The 19357-nt window shown below is 42.1% G+C and overlaps 1 protein-coding gene across 25 annotated transcripts in view; it reads right to left on the bottom strand.

Annotated features, from left to right (window-relative positions):
• Nucleotides 1–1972: 1972 nt before the first annotated feature.
• phldb1b (pleckstrin homology-like domain, family B, member 1b) overlaps nucleotides 1973–19357 on the bottom strand; it is a 395372-nt gene continuing 377987 nt past the window's right edge. For 24 of the 25 annotated variants that reach the window (XM_073029929.1, XM_073029941.1, XM_073029935.1 and 21 more), the window contains 5 exons: nucleotides 13481–13571; nucleotides 10779–10925; nucleotides 4878–5097; nucleotides 4552–4637; nucleotides 1973–2308 (listed from right to left, as the gene is read on the bottom strand). In XM_073029929.1, coding sequence (XP_072886030.1) covers nucleotides 2168–2308; nucleotides 4552–4637; nucleotides 4878–5097; nucleotides 10779–10925; nucleotides 13481–13571 — 685 coding nt within the window. In that variant the 3' untranslated portion in view covers nucleotides 1973–2167. Of the gene's footprint in view, nucleotides 2309–4551; nucleotides 4638–4877; nucleotides 5098–10778; nucleotides 10926–13480; nucleotides 13572–19357 lie in introns of those variants that run through there. The other variant, XR_012096380.1, reaches the window with a different exon arrangement.

The following is a 19357-nucleotide window of genomic DNA, read 5'->3' as shown; positions in this document are numbered from 1 at the left end:
GGTTTAAGAGAACAGCAAAGTGTAAAACATATAAATGTAATTTATTAATCCAAATTCAATAGGCATTACTGGAGAGCAATGAGAAACAGCTTGATCCATTCCTTCCCCTTGTAATGAGGATACTAGGACCAGGTACTGGTCTGACGAACAACTTTCCTCCTGGTAAATGATCCTAGAATGTTCCCATATGTGTGGTTAAACTACATATCAAATGGCAGTGGACTACCCAACCACAGAGGTGGCTTACACAACCTCAGTCAATCTCCATCCAAACCCTCCTCTAACCAAAGGTGAAGAAGGGCTGACGATCGCGTTAAAATGATAACGGCCAACTCAAGCACCAACACACTATGTTCTCCCTGGTTTGTGAAGTGTTAAAGAGGGGCTGCTGCTCCTCCACCAGGTAAACCCACCCTTCAAGTGACCTACAACATGTTATACAGTTAAACCATCACAATGTCTAGTCAAAAAAGCAAGGATGAAGCTCCCATATCCTCTCTTTTTCCGAGAAATCATCAAATCTCTCAAACTGTTAACACATAGTCCTCAAGAGACACAAAATGGAATTCCCTTTTCTTGTCTGTAGTATGATACTGGCTAAAACGCAAAGTTTAAGAAAGCATAGCTGGGTACGGTTATTGACGTGTTAAGCAAACTATGGCACAGGATGTATGGGAGGCAAAAAGCAATACTGGGCCTCTAATAGTTAAAAAACTGTAAAAATTACCCTTAGCATTGAGATAAGTCTTGCTTACGGCAACCTCAGCTGCAGCCGTTGTTTAACAGAGTAGTTCAACAACAAGACCAAAAGTTAATAAAATAAAACATATTTCAATCCCTGATTCAACTCCCAAGAAATGCTGCTTATGCCAACACAAGTCCATAGATTGAGCACTTGGAATCCCTGGACCGGAAGTTTCAAAGGCACGTAATTTCCACCTTGTCTGCAGGCAACTTGGAGCTCGTCCAGCTGTAGGTGCTGCCAGTATCGCTGCAGTCAGTCCACACGTAAGTGGCCGTTCGCTGGGAAGAGATCACGTTCCTTTATTTTGCCTGTCACTGAACACTGAACATTTCCAATCAATGGGGGTGGGGGTGGCGCAGGTCATGCCTGAAGCTGGCACCAGCACCAATCTGTCCCCCATGGCGACGTCATCAAAGGGAATTTGACACTTCTGAAGCCTGCCTGACGTTTCGGGTCAGGGAATAAATTACTCTTTTCTTGTGTCTTTTTGTCTTCCTTTTGTCTCCGTTCACCATCCACTTGAAAAGTCAGAATGTTCAAACTGCAATACTGGATGGGAGTCTTTGGAGCCTTTATGTTTCAATTATGAGTGTAGGTGTTTCTCCTTATCATTTGTTTGAAGCCAACTTCTGGTAAAAGCATTAGAAAATGTTGCATTGCCTACTTGCACTCTGCATATGGCGAAGTGGACAGGTTTTACTTACTGCCCACAATGTTCAGGCAGAGGACAAGAGAGTGTGGGGGGAGAGAGAGAGAGAGGAGGGGAGAGAGAGAGAGAGGAGGGGAGAGAGGGAGAGAGGAAGTGAGAGAGGGAGAGGAAGAGATGGGGGAGAGAGAGAGAGGGGGGAAGAGAGAGGGGGAAGAGGGTGGGAGAGGGGGAGGGAGAGAGAGGGAGGGAGAGGGAGGGAGGGAGGGAGAGAGGGGGAGAAGGGGGAGAGAGGGAGAGGGAGGGAGGGAGAGGGAGAGAGGGAGGGGGAGAGGGGGAGAGAGAGGGGGAGGGAGGGGGAAGAGGGTGGGAGAGGGGGAGGGAGAGAGAGGGAGGGAGAGAGGGGGAGGCAGGGAGAGAGGGGGAGAAGGGGGAGAGAGGGGGAGAAGGGGGAGAGAGGGAGAGGGGGAGAGGGGGAGAGGGGGAGGGAGGGAGAGAGAGGGGGAGGGAGGGAGAGAGAGGGGGAGGGAGGAGGGAGGGAGAGAGAGGGGGAGGGGGAGAGGGGGAGAGGGGGAGGGAGGGAGAGAGAGGGGGAGGGAGGGAGAGAGAGGGGGAGGGAGGAGGAGGGAGGGAGAGGGGGGAGAGAGAGAGAAAATAAGAAAGGCAGGGGGTTAAGTCAGTCAATACAGGCAGTGCTGGACAGAGCAGGTTGACTCAATGAAGCTCTGCACGACGCCAACTCACTCCACCCCAAGGAGGGGACCTTCCCCTTCTCCTCAGCTCATGAACTGTGTGTAGCCTTCGGCACCCGTCACAATCACATCCATCCAAATCCGCATTGCCTCTGGGGTCGGAGCCACCATGAAGTAGAGCCGGTCATGAGTCTTCACACAAAACGTGAGGCCAGGATTGGGGCTCTGAAAAGACAACAAAGAGATTAACACTGCGGCTACCAACGTGTTTTTCTGCGGTAACTGTTAAACTACTGTTTCTTCAAATTGAATACAAGTGATCCTGTGAGATAATTCCAAAGAAAAGCAATGGGGGTTTCCCTTGTGCCTTGCCCTTTATCCCCTACTTCCTACTGTAGCAATTAATATGGTCTTTCTTCACAGCCTTGCAGGATCTTGCTGTGTAAATTTTCATACTTTCCAAAATGGCCACATTTTTCAGGCAATTCTTTGGTGGTACAGCACTTTGGAACACTGTAGGGCTCTGAAAGTTTCCCCCACAGGGGACTGCTTGCCTCACTGGCTCTGAAACACCACGTCACAGGACAGCCCATGGAAACCTGGAGACTTTCACCAGTCTTCTTAAACTGTACGACAAGTAGCAGGCTTGTCAACCCCTACTGGTACCCAGTGATCCCAGCCAGAAATAATACTCTGTCCCTCTCAGAGCTGGAGTAATAATTTTATTATTACTACTCTTGGTGGTTTCAACTTTCTGCTCCCCAAATTAGACCACAAGACCATAAGATATAGGAGCAGAATTAGGCCATTTGGCCCATCAAGTCTGCTCCACCATTTTATCATGGCTGATCCATTTTCCCTCTCAGCCCCAATTTCCTGCCTTTGCCCCGTATCCCTTCATGCCCTGATTAATAACAAATCTATCAACCTCTGCCTTAAATACACCCAATGACTTGGCCTCCACAGCCACCTGTGGCAACAAATTCCACAGATTCACCACTCTCTGGCTAAAGAAATTCTTCCTCATCTACATCCTAAAAGGATGCCCTTCCATTCTGAGGCTGGGTTCTCTGGTCTTAGACTCCCTCACCATCAGAAACATCCTCTCCACATCCACTGTTTCGACATTTGATAGGTTTCAATGACGTCAACCCTCATACTTCTGACTTTCAGTGAGTTCAGGCCTAGAGCTATCAACCACTCTTCATATGACAAGCCTTCCGATCTTGGAATCACTTTTGTGAACCTCCTTTGAACCTTCTTCAGTTTCATCACATCCTTTCTTAGATAAAATTCTGGAATCCCCTCTGTAAATCATTGGTGTCTCTCTCTCTCTCTCTCTCTTTCTTTCAAAAACAGACATCGGTACCAACCTGTCCCCCTGGTTTCTACGTGCATCTTTCTTTGTGGGCTCAGACAAGTGCTGCTCAACAAATGTGCCTTCCACAGGCTGGACTGGAGAGGGATCAGGCCCAGTATTTTGTCCTGTATTTCTGAGTGGTATACATTCCAACAGATTATGGCTACGAGTGTGATCAAAGAAGTTACCAAGAAAGATATTGCGGCAAAACTCACCAGTGTAAGACCACCAGTTCTGTAAATGCAACGTGAAGATCAGTCCTGGCTGTGAAACTTAAGCAAACCCTGAAACGTGTGAGCGTGTTGAGCTGATGTTGGTGTGGATTTGAAGGGGATGTGTGTGCTTGTGGCTGAAGTTTTACATGTGTGTGGTGTTTTGGTATATATGAGGGTAGAGTGACTTACTTAGTGTGTGTGAGAGTGAGAGTGACAGAGTGAGAGAGTGCGAGTGCGAAAGAGTGATAGAGATAGAGATGTCATTTGTGATGAAGGTGCTGTCAAAGACCATAAGATATAGGAGCAGAATTAGGCCATTTGGCCCATTGAGTCTGCTCCACCATTTCATCATTGCTGATCCAATTTTCTTCTAAGTCCAAATCTCCTGATTTCTCCTATATCTTTTTGTGTTGCATTTCCAATCTTTCAAATGATTAATACTGGGTTGCAACAAACATCTCTATCTCTGTTAAAGTGCCTTAAAAAAGGTCCTGATATCCTGATTACTCCTAAAGTCTCAGCTTTTGACTGTGAAGTGTCTTGGGAATTTCAAGGTAAAGTCACTCTGTAAATACAAGCTGTTCCTGGATGCCACAACAGATTTACTTTCCTCACAGGCTGGATGTAGACCAAGCTGCTCTTTCTCTGGCAAACAGACAAAAAACCTGCTCCTCACCAGTGTTCAGTGGCCTTCAGAGAACTCAGATCGTCAGCCAAGGACCCCTATCATTTACAAGGCAATCATGTTCTGAAGTTGTTTTGACACAGAACAGAGACAAGGCCTGGGAAACCAGACTGAAAGGCCAACACGCGCCATGGAGAGCTGCAGTTCATATGTATATTTACTGTGCGCAGGCTCAAATATCCCTTCGGAGAGCACTTAAAGTCCTTACCTTTGAGGCACTTCTGAGATGGTCATAGTAAACCTCTTCAATAGCTTGAAAATAAATCACTCCCTTTAACTTACTTTCGTGTTTGTCTGTCAAAGAAATACATAATTTTAGTTAAAATGGCCAGATCAGATGTTCTAAACATATTGCCTCATCTCTTGTCTTGTCCTTCATTCTTGATGTAGCATCGATAAACAAGCCTACCCATCTAAGAACACTAGTTTCTCCTGGGGTCCAAAATATCCAGGGAGTTTAATCTTCCATGCAGACAATTTTGAAACAATTATGGATTTGAAGACAAAATGCAGATCAGGTTTAAGGTCATTTACCTATGTAATAAGACAATGTCCGCTTAATGCGATCAAAGACGAACCAACGTTTTCTCCAGGATTTAATTTTCCCGCCCATTTTTGTCAGGTAGCCTTTACACATCTTTTCAGACATGGTAATTTGGTAGCAGGTTTCCAGGTTGTGCCCAGATGATTCGATATGTGACCGCAAATCAAAATCTTCCTTCCTGATTGGTAGATATCGGGTTAAAGGTCGTGCCTGAAAGAAAGTTCAGAATGAGCTGGTAGAATGCAAAGGTAGATTATCAATAACTTTCCCAGTGAATCCACCTAACGGCAATGCCCTCCTTCCTGGAACACAAATCTTCTGATTCCACTCCAAAGGCCTTTACACTTCTGAACCCTTTTCAAGAGCTTTACATCCTTTGTAGTACCACTGTCTGGCTGGCTTATTATTTTCAGAAGAGTTTGTGATATTTATTTATTTAGAGATACAGCACAGAACAGATCTTTCCGCCCCAATGAGCCACACCACCCAGTAACCCCCCCTATTTCACCCTACCCTAATCACGGGACAATTTACAATGACCAATTAACCTACTAACTGGTACATCTATGGACTGGGGGAGGAAACCAGAGCACCTGGAGGAAACCCATGCAGCCACACGGGGAGAATGTACAAACTCCTTACAGTTGGTGCCAGAATTAAACTCCGAACTTTGGAACGCCACAAGTTATAATAGCGTCACACTAATTGCGGTGAGTACTTGTGAGGGCCCTGGCTATGAGTTGCACTAGTCTCCACACATTTGGTCCCATTGACTCTGACGCAGCCCGATTTTGGAGGATGTTTGTAGAATAAAGCTGATTCTTCAGTGCAGTTGATTGCTGATTAACTTCTGGGTACTTTCCTACGTCTTCTTGTTAGTTTGCTGTTGTCGCATATACCAGGCAGATCAAACCATAGGTAAATACATCAAGGTCATAAGAAGAAAACATGGCACAACATGAGATTTAAAAGAGGATGATTGTAGTAAATGTAATGATGATAAGATCATAAGACATAGGAGCAGATATAGGCCATTCAGCCCATCGAGTTTGCTCTACAATGCCATCATGGCTGATTTATTATTTCTCTCAACCTCTTCTCCTCATAACCTTTGCTGCCTTTACTTGTCAAGAACCTATCTGCCTCTCCTTTAAATACACCCAATGACCTGGCCTCCACCTCCATTTTTGGCAATGAATTCCACAGGTTCACCACCTTCTGGTTAAAGTAGTTCCTCCTCATCTCTGTTCTAAAGGGATGTTCCTTCTATGTACTTTCTGGTCCTAAACTCTTCCCTCAAATGGAAACATCCTCTCCACGTTCACTCTATCTAGGCCTTTCAATATTTGGTAGATTTCAATAAGAAATTCTGAGTTGGACAAGAAATCTTCTGAAATCCAGCGAGTACAGGGCCCAGGGCCATCAGAAGCTCCTCAAATGTAATGTTGCTGGAGTCGCGGGTCCTGCTCTTGGGGAAGGTTTCATTGAAGCAGTTTGTGGATTGGACTCTGTAGTTTACATTACGATGTGTTTCCGGTTTGTGGTCACTCCTTTTTTTGTTGCTATTTTAGGCAATTTTGATCAAGGCGGCCTGCAGTATTGAACGACACAGTGTTAGATAGAACTGAACTGAGCTGAACTGAATACACCTGGACCCTTTCGATTTTCTGTTTTACTTTCTGTGTTAGTCACCCATATTTTTTTGCCATTTGCATGATTTGCTTTTTTTGTGCGTGGGGGTTGTTCGATTTTTTTTTAAATGGGTTCCATGGTTTTCTTTGTTTTGTGACAAATCTTAGGGTTGTATACTCCATACAAACTTTGATAATAAATGTACTTTGAATCATTGAACCCTTTTATTCCCGGAATAAATCTTGTCAGCCTCCTCCAGACCCGCTGGTGTCAGCTGACAAAGGGTTGCCGCACAGTGGCACGGCTTGATCAATCATGCTCTGAAAGCCAGGAACACTGAAACAAAGACAGAAAATACTCAAAACCCTCAGCAGATCAGGCAGTGTCTGTTGGAGGAAAAACAGGATTAACATTTAGTAAGGTGTCCATAACCTGATGATATTTCTGGACGATGGGTCCAACACTAAGGATGCATGACTGCAGATGCTGGAATCTGGACAAAAAACAAACTTAGAGGAAATCAGCAGGTCAGGTAAAAAGACAGATCGGTCGATAACTCACATCAGTGTTCAACTCAAAACACTACTTGGCCCTTTGTATCCATAGATGCTGCCTGACCTGCTTCACGGCCTGGTATGGAAACACTAATGCCCAGGAACGGAAAAACCTATAAAAAGAGGTGAATAGAGTCCAGTCCATCACAGACAAAGCCTACCCCACCATCGAGCACATCTACAAGGAGCACTGCCACGTGAAAGCAGCGTTCATCATCAAAGCCCCCTCCATCCAGGCCATGCCCCTCCCTCTTCTTGCTACTACCATCGGGCAGGAGGTATAAAAGGACCCACAACACCAGTTTCAGAAACAGTTATTACTCTTCATTCATCAGGATGTTGAACCAGCATGGATAACTTCACTCACCTCAACACCAAACTGATTCTACAAGGTACAGACTCACTCTTTACAGCTCATGTTCTCAGAATTATTTCTATTTAGTTGCACAATTTGCCTTCTTTTGCAAAGACGACAAATTGTGGTTGTTTGCCAGTCTTTGTTTCTATATAGCTTTTTGTAAATTCTATATTTCTTTATTTTTCTGTGAATGACTGCAAGAAAATGAATCTCAAGTTAGTATATGGTACTTTGACGGAGCAGTTGGATTTTGCTCCTTATCCAACATTGCCTTTCCGGAAATGGCCACTAGATGGCGATCACACACCAGAGGCAGTCTGATCTCCCTTCTGCTTAGTCTGAAGCCCCTGGGGTTCAGCACTGCAACACTGAGATCTCAATGTAACATCTCAGAGAAAGCACTCTGATCTAAGTGATCTTTTTCCATAAATAAATGTTATTCATAATATATAAATACAATTGGTACACACCTTCTACATTCCTTCTACTGTCAATTCAATAATTCTCTCACAGTGTGTCAATGCTTCCACCCTAAAGAATTAAGTATTGGAGAGGCTGTTTCACATGTGACAGCTGGATCCTAGACTGTGGTTGCTTCTCACACAGCTTTGGCAGTGGCTGTACTTCAGTGCATCTCTGAGGATGTACTCTGAGATACAAGTAAAAAAAAATACCAAAGGTTTAAGCTGAACCCAGGATTTGTGGACTTCATTCAAAACTGAAGCTCCTACTGCGCAGTCACAAGGGAGAGCTCCCCCAATAGAGGTCCTGCTGTAAAGGTCCCACAGTCTAGCTTACCCAGAGAAAGATTCTCTGCAATGTTCTGGTCAGATTCTCTCCTTTAACCAAGGGAAATGAAACTACCGTAGTCATTTGCTTATTGAAACAATGTTGTCTGTGGGAACTTCATCTGTACAAAATGCTCACATGCTGAGAGAAAGTCTCACTCGTTTGAGTGAAGGATGAAGTGCCTGAATGAAGGATCAGCTGTTAAGGAAGACACAAACAAAATTTTGCACATTGGTTGGTTGTCAGTTTTTATTAATCTGTAATGTTTCATTGATTCTATTGGACTTCTTTGCTTTACTGTGAATGCCCGTAAGAAAATGAATCTCAGGGTTGTATATGGTCACACACACACACACACACACACACACACACACACACACACACACACACACACACACACACACACACACACACACACACACACACACACACACACACACACACACACACACACACACACACACACACACACACACTTTGATAATAAATTTACTTTGAACTTTCTCAGTTTGAACATTTGCGGTGCTCAAGTCCAGATGATGAAATGAGAAGGAATCAGGAAAGGTGGAAAGTTAGATACATACAAATGCGTGATTATGGCCGACCACTTATCTCAATATCACGTTCCTGCTCTCTCCCCAGTCTCGACTGCATCTGCATTTTTATCTATCTTCTTAAATATATTCAGGAATGTGGCTTGTCTGTGGTGAAGAATACCACTCTACAAGTACAGAAATTACACTTACACCACTTTTCAGTCCCACATTATACTGAATGATACAACCGATAGACAGTGAATTGCAGAGGCCAAATCACTGATCATTGTAATACATGTCTATTACCCAAACAGACCCATTTATCCATGCCATTGATTTCTCCAGCACTAGCTTCTTACTGATACCAACTTCCATCAGTGTTCAACCTTCAATACATTCTTGGTTTCCAAACATTTCTAGAAAGTTACTTGTATTCTTTTGTGCGAAGATAGAACCAAGGTACAGTGGATTTAATTGGGACCCATCGGGACCAGTACATCTTGGCCCAATTGAGCAGCTGCCACAATTAGCCACAGTTTCATGGAAATAAAAAAGGATCTAGTGCTTTCCTGGTGTATATAACAACTAAACTCTTCTCCATTAGACATACCCAGGCATCATCCCTGATGAAAATGTCAGCACTTGTCATCGAAATGTCAGTTAAAATCGATATCTGTACCCGGCTGGAAGCCCGAGAAGAGTTTATTTTCCATGGAAGTAGTTAAAAAGGCATAAAAAAAGACAAACTACTGTTTAACTGAGTAACAAATTATGTATTTAAATGAAATACAGAACAAATTAGAACACTATCAGTGCTACTACAGTACGATAAAACTGTATTCATTCCTAATAGTTATCGACGGAGGAATTCATCCACTGTATATGTTGCTGTGTTCTTTTGATTGATTGTGAATGGATCAGCCTAGTGTAGGTAATGGACTGCCTTCATACAATGCTTTCGATGGATTGCATCCTCCAAATCTTCATTTGTATTGTAACATTCAAGATATTTGTTGATACCTTCAAATTCTTTATAGTTTCTAACTTGTTGAAGTAGTGAAATTGTTCCATTTTCACTCCCGGCCATTTCTGGCATCTCCAAGCCTGAATGCTTGAAACCGCAGTGAGCAAAACAGTTCTGAATTGTCTTACTGCGGATTTCTCACCAACTATCAGTGACAAAAATCACTGCTTTTTGAATACAAGCACACACAAATGACGCTATTTAAAAACTGTTTTCTCTTAGCATGGTATAGTGTCTAACAGCCACACAAATGACGCTATTTAAAAACTGTTTTCTCTTAGCATGGTATAGTGTCTAACAGCCACACAAATGACGCTATTTAAAAACTGTTTTCTCTTAGCATGGTATAGTGTCTAACAGCCACACAAATGACGCTATTTAAAAACTGTTTTCTCTTAGCATGGTATAGTGTCTAACAGCCACACAAATGACGCTATTTAAAAACTGTTTTCTCTTAGCATGGTATAGTGTCTAACAGCCACACAAATGACGCTATTTAAAAACTGTTTTCTCTTAGCATGGTATAGTGTCTAACAGCCACACAAATGACGCTATTTAAAAACTGTTTTCTCTTAGCATGGTATAGTGTCTAACAGCCACACAAATGCATATGACTAACACTAGGTAGAAAATGTTCAGCAAGTCTCCTGTCCTAATTAGGCGGTATAGTGTCCCAAATAAATGAAGGGAATTCTGACTACAATTCAATTTGTTTTTATTCTTTAAGACTTGGCTCAAATAAGTGGTTGCCCCAATTAACTGATGATGTAATTAATCAGAACTCACTATATTTGTTTAATTGTTCTTGCAATTCCCTGTTCCCCATGAAAAGTTCTCTCATTTCTGACTGGAGGGGACGAACCCTTGACTGCTTTAATCTTTCTTGTTTTATGTATTTGTAAAAGCTTTTACAATTTAGTTGTTGACAATTTACACAAAATGCTAAATGGGCTCTTCCACTAATCTGTGATAAATAGAAGCAATAAGTTTCTAGTCACCTGTGAGAAGTGTTTCTCCCGCATCTTGACCTCCTTGTCGACCAGCTGCTGCCGATGGACCGTTTCTTCCTGAAGCCTCTTCTCCAGCTCTTCCCGCCTCTTGCGCTCTTCCTCAAAGGCCTGGCGACGCATTTCCATCTCGCGAGCCTGGGGGGGGGGGGGGGGGGCGGGGGTGCAGGAAACAGCATCAGTGTTAACACTGCAAACCCTGACCCTGACCTGTCAAGCCTCCACCTCTACTCTGATTGAAAGTCGATCATTCCATAGTCAGGATAACCTCATGATAATAGGGATGTGCTCTTATCCACCAACAGTATTATTATTAGGGGGCAGATTGAGTTTATATATAATTGGAAGTTCCACCAAGAATTGCCATCTAAAGACAAAATGATCCCATGTGCACTTGACAAAACACAGATGTCCAAAGCAAACTGGAAGTCAGAAATCAATGAGTCCAGTGATGGGACACAGATATGCTGATGTGAGGGGTTGTATATATTCTGTATTCAGACCTGCATTTCTAGGCCAGGGCTGGCTCGCATAACAACAACGACCACATCTGTTTAGACCCGAGTCTAAAGACAAGTGTGGTAGTTTACTCTATTTAGCACAATTAGAGTGGGAATAACCCCGTTAGCATTCCCCGGTTGCTCTGATACTCATCAGAACCATGCCTGGTGATCTACTTCAGTTCCATCTCGCTGCATTATTCCCAAATCCCTTGTTTCCCTCAAAAGCCAGAAATCTATCTGTCACTGTTCTGAAAGATCCCAGTGACAAGTCCAAAGCCTGGTGGTTAGAGAACTCAATCCCTTGATGGAAGAAAGCTCTTCTCAGCTTGGTCCTAAATGGACTATCTTTGAGGACAAGCAATGAAACATCATGTGTTCATCCCCACCACACATCGCAGACCCAACAAAGAATATCAGAATCATCTCAGTTTTCAACTCCCAAAGCAAGAAACATTTTAATTTCGACTAAAAGATAAACAGGAAATGATTGTATAGCATTATTGAAGCCTCCAGAGCCAATGATCTCAGAACAGGAAATAACGCTCATGATTCCAATCTTCCCTTTCATACCGTGTGGCAGGTTGTCACGTCAGAAACACTGCGATAGAATAAACATTTGCTAAATGTGGGATGGCATCAATGAAAAAATTAAAAGTTAATGTGAGGAGCTTTAAAAATTATTTAATTCCTATTGATTACTAGAGGCAGAATAAACTCAGCTTCTGACCATTTAAAGATTGTTTAAAAACTTAAAAATTAGCTTTATTTGTCACATATAACTTGAAACATTGAAACACACAGTGAAATGTGTCGTTTTTATGTCATTGACCAACACAGTCTGAGCATGTGCTGGGAGGAGCCCGCAAATGTTACCATACTTACAACGCCAACCTAACCCGTACCTCTTTGGAAGAAACTGGAGCACCAGAGAAAATGCATGCAGTCACAGGGAGAACATGCAAACTCCTTACCGACCGCTAGTGTTGTAAAGCGATAGTGCTAACCACTATACTACTGTGCTGCCCTGAAGAATTTACTTTTTCAGTAAGGAGTCTGATAAATTTCAAACTGAGGATGGGGACGATGATTATAAAAAGACAACATATAAACTCTAAGGATGTAATGATGCCACTGTAAGAAGGGACGGAGAAAGTGTTCATTTATGGTAGGATTGAATACTGGAAAAGAAGCATGGTCTCTATAGATTTCAGCATAGATTTTAAGGATAGATATAACCTTTAAGAGTTTGTGAAACAACGCAATTAGCATTATTCAAATGACTCAGTAGAAGAGTTGAAATCCACCGCAATAATGCTTGTGGGCGGGATGTATGAAAACAGAAATATTGGACAAAGAATCTTTTCAAAATCTTCTCAATTATCTTCCAGTGTAGCCCTCTCAGGTATGAGAATAAAACCTCATGGTTATCATATACTTGATAGTGAAATTACAGCATAGGAATGGCTCAAGCGACCTTTGCTAGTGTTAAGTTCAACACAAGCCTCCTCAATCCTTGTCCATCCAAATTTCCTCATTATTCCTTCCTCTATCAAGTAGTTACCTCTGCAGCTCACTTCAGTCCCTCCATGTGGGTGGTAAAGAAGCTTCTTCCAAATTCCTTATTGGATTTACAGTAACCCACACTTCGGATTCCACCACACCTTCCCTATGTCTACTTTATCAAAAATGACAATCTTCCTTTTGTCTTTAGAAAAAGAAATAGCCTTAAGCTGTTCAGTTAAGGTTACAAGTAAACAATTCAAACATGTCCTGTTTATAATTAGGACTCAGAAAGCTCGAATGTTAAAAGCAGAGTGATGTGGAAAGTGACAAAAGGGCGTTCTGCCAGAATAAGCTGCTGGAGTGAGATGGGTTGGACAACAAGATGACACCAAGAGTGAACAGTGTGAGGCAGGATGTATGGCAAGGGTCACAACTGTCCTAACAGTGGCAAGGAAAGTTACACACACAAAACGCTGGAGGTACTCAGCATCTATGGAAAGGAATACAATTGACGTTTCAGGTCCAGATCTGGCTGGTGAGGGAGGAAGGGAGGCCATGAAACTTTGGGCATAATTCTGGTGTAAGAAGGAAATGGTTATTTTCCTGATTAAATAGAACCCAAACAATGACACATTTTATTGACTAGTAAGTAACCGATGAGTTCAAACTTTGGCTTTAGTTACATACCCTTGTCTCCAAAAGGCGAGCTTTCTCTGCTTGTGCCTCCTTCAGCATCTTTTCCATCTCCTCGATCTTGGATACATCCACGCCACTGGCGCTTTCGGAGGGAGGAAGAGAAAACATCAAACGTCAGAATAATTAATCAGAGGCATGAACAAAGTCCACAAATACCATCCCAATCTTTTGAGCACAATGGATTACTTTGGCCATTTTAGAAAGGAATAAACCTGGAACGTGAGAAGACAACGCTGATGTCAACAGGCACATCATCACACATTGGGGTGTGAAAATCTAACTCTGCAAGAATATTATAATTTTTTAAACTGAACTGTATAGTGCTTTCTTCCTGGAATGGGGCATTGCTGACAAGGTCAACACTTATTCGTTTCCTGGCCGTCCTGAAAAAATAATGGTCAAAGTAAACATACTACCAAAGTACATATACAGTACTTAGTGGACAGTTTATTAGAACCACCTGCTCGTTAATGCAAATATCTAAGCAGCCAATCACGTGGCAGCAACGTAATGCATAAAAACATGCAGACGTGGTCAAGAGGTTCCGTTGATGTTCAGATCAAACAGAATGGGGAAGAAATGTGATCTGAGTGACTTTGACTGTGAAATGATTGTTGGCGCCAGATGGGGTGGTTTGAGTATCTCAGAAACTGCTGATCTCCTGGGACTTTCACACACAGCAGTCTCTAGAGTTTATAGAGAATGGTGCAAAAACAAAAAAAAAATACATCATTCAGTGAGCGACAGTTCTGTGCGCGAAGATGCCTTGCTAACGAGAGAGGTCAGAGGAGAATGGCCAGACTGGTTCAAGCTGACAGGAAGGTGACAGTAACTCAAATAACCACACATTACAACAGTGGTGTGCAGAAGAGCATCTCTGAACGCACAACATGTCAAACCTTGAAGTGGATGGGCTACAGCAGCAGAAGACCATGAACATACACTACCTTGAGATTTATTTTCTTTCAGGCATTTACAGGAAAATAAAGAAATGTAACAGATTTTTTAAAAAATCTCAACATAAACAAAGACTGACAAACACCCAATGTGGAAAAGAAGACAAATTGTGTAAATAAAAAATAAGCAAATAATACCGAGAACATGAGTTGTAGAGTCTATAGGTTGTGGCTTTCTTGAACCACTTTAAGCAAACTGGTACAACTGTGTGTTGTGTTATGCCCACTTTGGAAAACAGTTAACAGAAGTTGTGTGAGCACAGAGTCAGATATAGAGAGGGGGAATGGAAGGGAATAAATTTCCTTTCTTGAAGAACATCTTACCATTGGGGGATGTAGGTTCTTACTTGGCAGCAGTTAAATGGAATCAAAGGTGGGCGGGGGAGTGGAAAGAGAGAAGGTTCATTAATGCTTTACTCAGCTAAGTTTGGGTGATAGTATCTGGAGGGGGTTAGTAAATGGGAATGTGGGGGGGAATAAAAAGCAATCGTGAAGGATTACGTAAAAATGGGAGATTGATGGTCAGCACTTTTGTGGACTGTGTATCTCTCTACAACCCTATGACTCTCAGAGTCAGAATCAGAATTGGGTTTATTGACACTGACATGTGGTGAAATCTGTTGTTTTATGACAGCAGTACAGTGCAATACTTAAAATATTACTGTAAGTTACAATAATAAATATAAATAGTGCGCAAAATAGTGAAGTAGCTTTCAGAAATTGGATGGCGGACTCTTTCGCATTTTATGTCACTCTTATCTAAAAGGCTGTGGAATCTGCACTTTAAGCTTAATTTACCAAATCTTTACTCACTCACTCAACCTGCCAATATTTCTTATAGCCTTATGATATCCTCTTTGCTAATTACATTCCTGCATTTTTTGGCCCTCTTGATAGTTTGACACTCAAACTTTATTAATTTATACGGATAGAAAAAACATTGCTATGATGCTCCCAAAAGCATTTGACTTGATCAAGCCGCCACAGGTGTAGGGATGAGGAAAACAGCTTAATGTAATTTCCACGTTAACATAAAAGTCTTGGATCCACCTGCAAACTATAAAGTATTTATGGCTCAGGAGCATGCCACTAATTCTGGACCAGAGCTTATGATCCACACAATCCTTTTTCCACCTTAACTTGTCTAATCCTCCCAATGTAGTTTCTACCCCTTTCTCCTGATGCTTAAGTACCGTAGATTCCGGACTACAGAGCGCACCTGATTAAAAGCCGCTGGCTCTAATTTTAGAAAGAAAATCAATTTTGTACTTGTACAGGCCGCACCGGATTTTAGGCCGCACCGGATTTTCGGCCGCAGGTGTCCCACGTTGTAATATGAGATATTTACACAGAAAGATATTACACGTGAGGATTTTTAAACTTTTAATTAAATCCATATGGTAACATAAACAAATACATATTGCAAATGCTTTTTTTCGAACCGTGCCTGTAACGCGGCTACTTTTAAATATACGTTGCGTATACTTTTTTACTGAACAACATTCCAATATCTCCTAACGACTGGTAAAAAATATATATACTGCAGCCTACCAGGAAAAGTTATTGATCGCCTTTAACTTAAAAGCAGCGTTTTCGCTCCGCCGCTCGCCCCCCGCCTTCCCGTTTATCGCAAACCGGCATTTTTCCCACAAGACACGGCGAAACCGGGTGTGACGTCATAGCATCCCGGGATGTAGTACAGAAAACAAATATAGTTAAAACAGTTCTAACTTTAACTAACAAATGAATTACTAAGCGAAAATATTATAAACTAAATAACTGCCATAAAGGCAGCACAATGCTTTTCTTCGAGTGTTTTCCATGTTGATGAGGGTGAGTACAAATGACTGATTTACAATAATTTAATTGTGAAAGTGCGCTTGATTTATCGTACAATTTCATTGGACCTCTGTGAACTACTCATCAATTTTATTGGTCTACTGTTACGAGGCAAAATGTTTTTGGCGGCATGAAAAAAAACCATGCATTAGCCGCTCCGTATTAAAGGCCGCAGAGTTCAAAGCTGTTCAAAATGTGGGAAAAAAGTAGCGGCTTAAAATCCGGAATCTACGGTAGTTTCTTCTTTAGTGTATCTACACTATTTCTCCCTCAGTTCTGGTACTGTTCTACTAACTGCCAACACAGATGCCTTGTGCAGGAAGGCACAGAGTCGACTGTACTTCCTTAGAAGGTTGGCGTCATTCAATGTCTGTAGTGAGATGCTGAAGATGTTCTATAGGTCAGTTGTGGAGAGCGCCCTCTTCTTTGTGGTGGCGTGTTGGGAAGGAAGCATTAAGAAGAGGGACGCCTCATGTCTTAATAAGCTGGTAAGGAAGGCGGGCTCTGTCGTGGGCAAAGTACTGGAGAGTTTAACATCGGTAGCTGAGCGAAGGGCGCTGAGTAGGCTACGGTCAATTATGGAAAACTCTGAACATCCTCTACATAGCACCATCCAGAGACAGAGAAGCAGTTTCAGCGACAGGTTACTATCGATGCAATGCTCCTCAGACAGGATGAAGAGGTCAATACTCCCCAATGCCATTAGGCTTTACAATTCAACCGCCAGGACTTAAGAACTTTTTAAAAGCTATTATTAATGCTTTTTGAGATAGTGATTTAGATGCATATCATATTTTTTACTGAGTTAAGTATTGTATGTTATTAGTTTTGCTACAACAAGTGTATGGGACATTGGAAAAAAAATTGAATTTCCCCATGGGGATGAATAAAGTATCTATCTATCTATCTAACTCAAGTTTCTGAACGTCCTGCAAATCTTTTTTCCTTGTCAAGGTTCTATAAATTTGACAAAACTTCTTTGGGGGGGGGGGGCAGAGGATCTCACGGAAACCTATTGAATATTGAAGGACCTAGGTAGAGTGAACATGGAGAGGATGTCTCCTATAGTGGGGGAGTCTAAGACCAGAGGACACAGCCTCAGAATAGAAGGATGTCCCTTTAGAACAGAGATGAAGAGGAATTTCTTTAGCCAGAGGATAGTGAATCTGTGGAATTCATTGCCACAGACGGCTGTGGAGGCCAAGTCATTGGGTATAATTAAAGTGGAGATTGATAGGTTCTTGATTAGTCAGGGCATCAAAGGTTACAGGGAGAAGGCAGGAGAATGGGACTCAGCGGGATAACATATCAGCTATAATCGAATGGCAGAGCAGACTCGATGGGACAAATGACCTATTTCTGCTCCAATATCTTATGGCCTTTAACCTTCAAATCTACCCTTGCAGAAATCGAACAGTGGTTTAATTACATTTCTCAAACTAGGCTTATTGACATCAGACTTTCATTGACAGTGTGAACAAACCGAGGGGTGAAAACAGATGCAGACACAAGAGTAGTGCTTGCTTTCACAGGCTTAAAGCAAAAGCAAAGGTCAGAGTCCGAATCAGCATCAGGTTATTACCATTGACATATATTGTGAAATTTGTGGTTTGCACTATGTTCAGAATTACCAAGTCCACTGTGGAGACGTACCTCTCATGACATTTTCTGCTGAAAACCATAAATCACCAACCACTGCAGTCATTATCCCAACGACGGTAAAATACTGAATAATTAATTTCATATGTTACTGAAAAAAATCAAGGATAGAATTGCAACGTCATCCAAGTTGGAAAGCAGACCATTTTCCTTGCAGTGCACACCAAAGGGGCCATCCTCTCGTTAGGATATAATTAGATAATGCGCAAGTGCGGCTTTGCCAGATGGAGCAAACATAGTAATCTTTCCCCATTCTCCAACTGCTATTCAAGGTCAGGGCAGGAGAACAAGAAATGTTAACTGTCCACGGGAAGAGATAAGAAGCACGGTAAACAGTGATCAGGTAGATTGAAAGAGAGTAATCTGCTGCAAATAAGATATGTTGTTATGGAGACACTTGGAAGAGATAAGACTCTAAATGGTATATGAAATTAATGACTATTCATGTGTGGAATGTTCTGTGTCTAACGAACAACACATGACAAGGGGAAAATAACGAACAGTAATACCTACCCTCATCATTAAACAAGCTTACGTGTCTGTTGCATACATGCAGGTAGTGACATACGGTACCAACATCTGTCCTATGTAATTAAACCCATAAATGACAGAAAAACACTGGAGTTTATAGGAAACTAGACTTGCTGGGGCGAGTTGGGTGTACACAGCTCAGATAACAACCTTGCAACCAGGTGTAACTGATACCAATCTCATTTTCACTGTACGCAAGGGGCTGAAGTTAAAGTTGGCTGAATTCAATGAGAGGAGTTTCAGCATTTTCTAAACCCCAAAATCACCAGTTCTGAGGGAGGCAGGTGTACTAGTATGGTGCTAGCTTTTCAGCTCTGTATCTTTCTACACCCATCTCTTCACAGTTTGTTGGTACTCCTGGTGCAGTGGGAAACTTTATTAACATCACTTTGTAAGTGTAGGTGGTAATAAGAGTTAATCCTATCACCATTACGTACAAATTGCATTGAGACATATAATTCTGTTAAATAGCTTATGTTTGAGCCAATAGTTTATAGTGAGAAGTTCCAAAATCTTATTTACTATTTATTTATTTAGAGATACAGCGCGGAACAGACCCTTCCATCCCAATGAGCTGCATTGCTTAGCAACCCACTGATTTAATCCTAGGCTAATCCCAGGACAATTTACAATGGCCAGTTAACCTACTAACTAGTACAGCTTTGGAATATGGGAGGAAACTGGAGCACCCGGAGGAAACCCACACATTCCATGGAGAAGACGTACAGACAGTGACACAATTGAAGTCTGAACTCCGACGCCACGAGCTGTAATAGCGTTGCGCTAACCATGATGCTACTGTATCTTTAGATTCACAGAAGTACTTCAGGAACAATAGTTTGGCCAATTTAAGTTGTAGAAAACAGAAATCGATTCAGTTCCT

The sequence above is a fragment of the Hemitrygon akajei genome, chromosome 26 (assembly GCF_048418815.1).
Source record: "Hemitrygon akajei chromosome 26, sHemAka1.3, whole genome shotgun sequence".
NCBI classification, from domain to species: Eukaryota; Metazoa; Chordata; class Chondrichthyes; order Myliobatiformes; family Dasyatidae; genus Hemitrygon; species Hemitrygon akajei.
Note: the sequence above shows the minus strand (reverse complement) of the source record. Positions and strands in the feature narration are given on the sequence as shown.